Source organism: Phytophthora infestans, genomic scaffold (genome assembly GCF_000142945.1).
Source record: "Phytophthora infestans T30-4 supercont1.8 genomic scaffold, whole genome shotgun sequence".
Classification (NCBI taxonomy): Eukaryota; Oomycota; class Peronosporomycetes; order Peronosporales; family Peronosporaceae; genus Phytophthora; species Phytophthora infestans.
The window spans coordinates 2,143,620-2,149,454 of record NW_003303751.1 but is presented as its reverse complement, the minus strand read 5'-3'; the positions used below and the strand labels follow the sequence as shown (position 1 = coordinate 2,149,454).

The window sequence follows — 5,835 nt, the reverse complement described above, 5'->3', positions numbered from 1 at the left end:
TTGAACTGATCCCACAATGTATCGACCAGGCTACACCGTACCACCACAAACGACGAGCGACCAAGCTGCGATACACCAGCTCCACAGAAAACATTGAAGTGGGCGACGTCACAGGGCAGTACCATGATGGACTCTTGTCAGATCTAAAATACAATATATCTACCTGTACCATAAAATTAATATGGCCAACGGCAATTTTGAAATCACCTGCGACGACTGCACTTCTACATGTGCATGTACTGTACTCGGTGTAGCTCAAACAATCCACCTACGGCAGGCGCAGTTGCAGTTGCAGTTGCTCTCTCGAGTTACAGATGAGGCAAGGAGATCACTGATTTGATGCCTTTCCTTTGGAGATTTATGCATCAAATAGAGCAGTCTAAGCTTCGTCGGAACAATTCGCCAATGGCGGCCGCCGCCAGGGCATCGAACGCCCCCTCCTCTCCAACCTGAAAGTGCACGATCTATCGTTGCGACGCGGCTGTACAGTGATACTTTTACTTCCCACGTAAGGCACTGCGAAGCGCTCTTTGGACTTAGTCAAATGCTGTAGCGAGAGCTCTACGCTTACAAAGATTTTGCCCTTCGGTGCGCCAGCCGATAGAGGCTGTATCATACAGCCTAAATCAAAATCTGCAACGTCGACCGTTTCAGCAGTGCCTGTAACGCTCAAGTCCACCCTTCGGAAACCGCTGAAAGGACGCTCACTGCTACACCCGATTATCACAGCTAAAAGTGAATCTACTTTTCATTCAAAGGGCTCAAACAGCTGCTTTTGAACAGCAGTAAAAGTATCCTCGAGGTCTGATTTGCAAAAGAACATCGAAAGAACGCGGTGGGCCGGCCAATTGAAAAATCAGGTTTCGATAGTGTAAAAAATACGCAAGCAGGTCCTCAATTAGCAACTGCTGATTATTGTTTTGTTTTTTTGTTGCTAATTTAGGTGCACGCAAAAGCTCAAATATCCGCTTTTCGCACCAAATTGCCTCTCGTGCGGGTCCTCGCCCGGCTGCTATGACTTCGTGCTCGATGGGCACCTTGCCGTTATAACTTGAGCCGTCTACTGCGGCGAAGCTTCCTTGGCGGGCGTCGCAGCAGGCCGCCGGCAACGGACGGGGCGCCGCGTGCCTCATGCTCGTGATCTCGCTCACTCGCTGGCTTGCGCCTTCATTGCCGCTTGATTGTTCCTACACGCCGCATAAGAGCAACGCTACTCTCGACAGTACCTGCCTGCGTTCTGTTGGTCGAATTGAGACGCTTGCAGCCACTTCACCACTATCAACGCTGTTGCGATGGGGAACAGCGAGAGCTGCCCAGTCTACGACGGAAATTTCGTGCGCGCCGACTCCGGCGCAGTGAACTGCGGTGCCTGCCCTCCTCCAGTCTCGACAAGTGAAGATTCCTGGCTCATCTTTCACCTCTTGGTGAGCTTCGTACTTGTTGCCTACGTACGCTGGAGCCGCGTAGTCATCCACAATCACGCCTGCAACGAACGCGAGTTGCCTGCGTGTTGCCAACGGCAACTACGTAAACATACACAGGACCACACAGTTGAGGAACAAACCGAGACGATACCTGCGAAAGAAGAAACCAGTAGCAACACTGATGTAAAGGAGGACGAGGTGTTACCACCCACACCAACCTTATCAGCCGAAGATGAACGTGCTGCAGCGAGACTGACCGCCCTTCGGACCGAGTACGCCTCTTTCCTTCAGATGCTCAAAGTGGGTCTACCACGGGTCGTAGTCGACCACAAAATGCGGGCTGAAAGCAAGGACCCGAGCGTATTAGACGAGCTTATTGCAACAACGACAAAGGCAAAGAAAGTGCCAGCGCCTATTGAAATCCTAAAGGTGCAAGAACCAGTCGAGGATAAGGACCCAGAACACACTCAGAAGGTTGAGTCATTTATGAGGATGATCAAGGTAGGAGTTCCGCGTCATCTTGTGGAGATGAAGGCCAGGAGAGAAGGTGTAGACCCGGCGGAACTAGACGGAAAGCCTGCAACTGTGTCCTCTGTAAACGTTGCAGACGACAATGAACTCCCTCCTAGTCTAGCTGCACGATCCAGACGCTCCAGTATCAGTTCTGTCGTGTCGACCGCTCCTTCCACACCTGATGCCTTGGCCACGCGCTCTGCCTCCACTGTGGCAAGTAATAACGGCCGCACATTGGCCATGATGGCACTTCGTAAGATGAACAATGGCATGCGCAAGAAGCTACACTGGTCGACAACGCCATACACCGAGGCGCTCGTCCCAGCTCAACGCCGTGACTCCCTTTGGAGCAAAATCCACGCCAAAGATAAGCTTGATCGTGTGTGCATTTCAACTGAAAGTCGACGTTGGATGGAGAAGCTTTTTGTCAAAGTTGTTGCAAAGGCAAAAGTCGGTCGACGACGAACCAACAGTGGCAACACTGCAACTCCCGAAAAGTCACAAAATTTGTCATCTCTGTTCGAAAAAGAGAAGCGCGAGCGTGCAAACTCGAATCCGGCTATCTTTGACGAACAGGGTGAACCGGAAGTCGAAATGGGTGGAGAGGAGGAAATGGCAAAAGACCCGGGCAGTGCGTTCCTACACCGCAAACTGTATGTCGTGCTTCTGGACCACAAAAAATCACAGAATATTGCCATTGTTCTCGCACGTGTGAAACGAACTTTTCCCGAGCTCACTCACGAAATTTTGACATTGAATTGCGACGTGTTATCCAGTCCAGCTCTGCAGTCGTTAATCGACATGTGGCCTGACAGTGCGGAGCAAGAGGCAATCGACCAATTCGATGGCGACGTGTCGAGGTTAGCTACGGTAAGTGAATCGAAGAGTTACTCATGAAATACCTGAGTAGAGAAGGACTGACTGGAATTTTACTGCGTAATTTAGGCCGAGCAGTTTTTAATAGTAGCGCGCAAGATACCGAGAGCACAGCAAAAGCTACGCTGTCTCCAGTTCAAGATGGATTTCGCACCGCGAGTCGAGGAACTTCGGTGAGTTTTGCGTCTGCTTTATTGTAACATTTGAGTTTTCTGACCCTGTAATTTGATAAATTAGCGACAATTTGAAGTTGCTCATTCGAGGTATCCAGCAAGTATGTGCAAGCGATCGTTTCGCTGGCGTCTTGGAGTATGTTTTCCATTTGGGTAATCTACTGAACTTCGGCGAAGGAGTGGAGTACACAGAATGGGTCAAGAGTATTTCCATTAGCTCATTGGCGAAACTTTCGTTCACAAAGGCATACGACGGACGGATATCGTTCCTGCAGTATGTAATCCAGTCGGTCGAGGTAAGCACCGCAGCATTATCTTCCTCGTGAGACCTTTTTCTAACGTCTTGTGTGCGTTCTCTTAACAGCGTGATGAGCCACACCTCGCACTGTTTAGTGACCAGTTGCCTTTAATCACCAAGTGCAGTAAACTATCTGTCCAGAGTCTATTTGCCGAGTGCCAGTCACTCAAGGGCGGACTTCGAATGCTGATCAACGAGACACAAAAGGCGGCAGTTTTCAAGACTGACGACGCCGATCTACGCGCAGATTTAGCCAAGTCACGGGAGAGCATGAGGTTGTACGCCATGGAAGTCGAACAAGAGCTCAACGGCGTGCAAGAACTCGTCGATCAACTTGAGAGAGAGGTAATATTGGATTGATACTTTTGAAGACATTATGACATTGTACTAACTTTTTTGCCTTTTTTTTTAGAGAAAGCACTTTTTGAATTACTTCGAGGAAGAGGATGCTTTACCGATCGACGAGTTGCTCGGCTTTATCGCCAGCTTCGCGGACGAATACACGCGAGAACGTCAGCAACTTATTCTCCGTGCTCGACGTGCACTGAAAACCAATCACAATCGCTCGTCCTCGACCAACTCGTTTCCTCTGAAGCGTCATAGTTTGTAAGATCAGACACTCGAGTGTCATTCATTTATTAGTTTAGCGCTGTCACTTAGCGCATTTAAATTTCTTATCAAAATGTCAATACTAGTATGAGATTCTGATCGACGCCAGCCCAGATAGTGTCCCTATTGACCGGCGAGAACAGGATCCACTATGGCACAGCTGGCGCCTTATGGCTCAGATCCAGGAAAAGTTCGCTGCAATTGTAGTACCCGTAGGGGCTGTGAGCCTTGACGAGAACACAGCTCGCACCAAAGCTCGATCGGCTGCGAAGCCATGCATGCCTTCGAAGCCAGATGAATATCGTTTGTTCGCCACATTTGAAATCTGGCGACGCTAATTCGACTTCGTGGACCACACGAGTTCCTGCTAGATGCAATTGAAGGCTCACTTTTGCATTCAGTAAAATGTCAAGCCTGGTCTGCATCGTCATCGGCGTTGGAGCTGCTATCCGTCTGACATTCGATGAGGGTGATCTCGTTGACGCTATTCCAGAGAAACTCGCGTAGAAGACCAAAGTGGATTTTGCCTCCAGCAGAATCGCGTTGTACTCTGCGAAGCCAAATGGCGAAGAGCTCAGTGCTCAACATATTCGCAAGCTGAAGCGTGGTAAAATTCCTGCTACCGTCAAGGCATTCGTGGTAGCAGGCAACCAACTGGACCCCAAGTGCTCAATCTCCAGCCTTGTGGATGGCTCGGACGACGTGTATCCTGGTCAAGTTGACGTTCTCGTTGAGGCTCCGATGGACATCAAGAAGCTATTTCGCAACAAGTTTGCTGGCCAGATCTGTTACAACAAGCTGCATTACTACCACGGTACGGCCTGTGACTGTTGTAGTTTCTTCGAGTACCTAACTGGCTGTGACTTTGTAGGGTTGATCTGGCCATTTGGCATGGCGAGTTGGGCATGTGGAGTGGGCGCTCTCGTTCTGGGGATGTATCTCTACTGTTGCGATGAAAATCTCATCCGAGGAGTGGCTGCTGCTGTCAACCCGTCGAGTGGGAAGCTCTTGTCTGTGGGCATTCCTGGGGTCCTGATGTGGATTTTGGCAGTGTTGGCCTATTTGTTGGCTGCTGGCAAAGATCACATTCAAAGGAAGTGCCATCAGTATGAAGATAAACTCCGCTACGGAACATTTAGTGCTTCTTCCGTGTAGGAGAAGGTGGAAGACGGTGAAACTATATCGTGTTGAACGTCTACTTCAAGTTCGCCATTTGTGCTTGTATCGTCATGAAATGGTACCAACGGTAATGTTCGTCAAAAGTTTAACGACCCACTTTCCATTACGATCCTACTAAGAAAATACATCGAACGAGGAAATTGGAAACTTCAATCCGAATGTGTCTTAGCAGCTTTACCTAGAACTCCCTCTTTTCGGTCAAAGGGGCACAATTTTGACAAATATTTCGCCTGGCAATTCGCCGATAGCAGTTTAAGATTGGTTTACACGACAGCTTTTTACAAGCTTCCAAGCGTCTGATAGGACAAAATGGGGGAGGTGATAATACTGATTTTTTGTCCTGGTAGTGAGGCTCACAGACAAAAAAATAGATTTGTCAAGCTGGCACAATACGGCCACCATCGGCCCAGTACAAAAACCTATATAAAATAAAACTTGTGTCATTTTGGCTGACTAGAAATTGAAAGGACTGAGTTTCTGTAGGCGATTAAATGACCACTAGGGATCGAAAGCTCAAAGTGGTTGCATGGGGGTGTACACAATAGTATTATATGTAACGTGCTGCACTCGCACTGGAAATATTGAGATTTTTTTGCTAGTGTCATAGACTCATATAAAAATAATATGGTAAAGAGCAAAGCTAGTCCGCGTCTGTTACGATGGCTAATTTATTGTGTTGGGGGTATGGTTATTAGATCTAATTTATATTATTTTTGATTTAATTATGTGTTGTTTTAGGATTGCGGTCTTGCTTTTTTCTATA

The 5,835-nt window shown here is 48.3% G+C and overlaps 1 protein-coding gene across 1 annotated transcript; it reads left to right on the top strand.

The window, feature by feature from the left end:
- Window positions 1-1,292: 1,292 nt before the first annotated feature.
- On the top strand, window positions 1,293-3,894 carry PITG_06452 (formin-homology 2 domain-containing protein; the record flags this gene model as incomplete). The annotated part of the gene is made up of 8 exons (XM_002998523.1): window positions 1,293-1,527; window positions 1,657-2,011; window positions 2,054-2,387; window positions 2,472-2,807; window positions 2,883-2,986; window positions 3,051-3,282; window positions 3,351-3,629; window positions 3,697-3,894. 8 exons carry the CDS (start codon window positions 1,293-1,295, stop codon window positions 3,892-3,894), a joined length of 2,073 nt encoding a protein of 690 aa, XP_002998569.1.
- Between the last annotated feature and the right edge of the window lie 1,941 nt (window positions 3,895-5,835).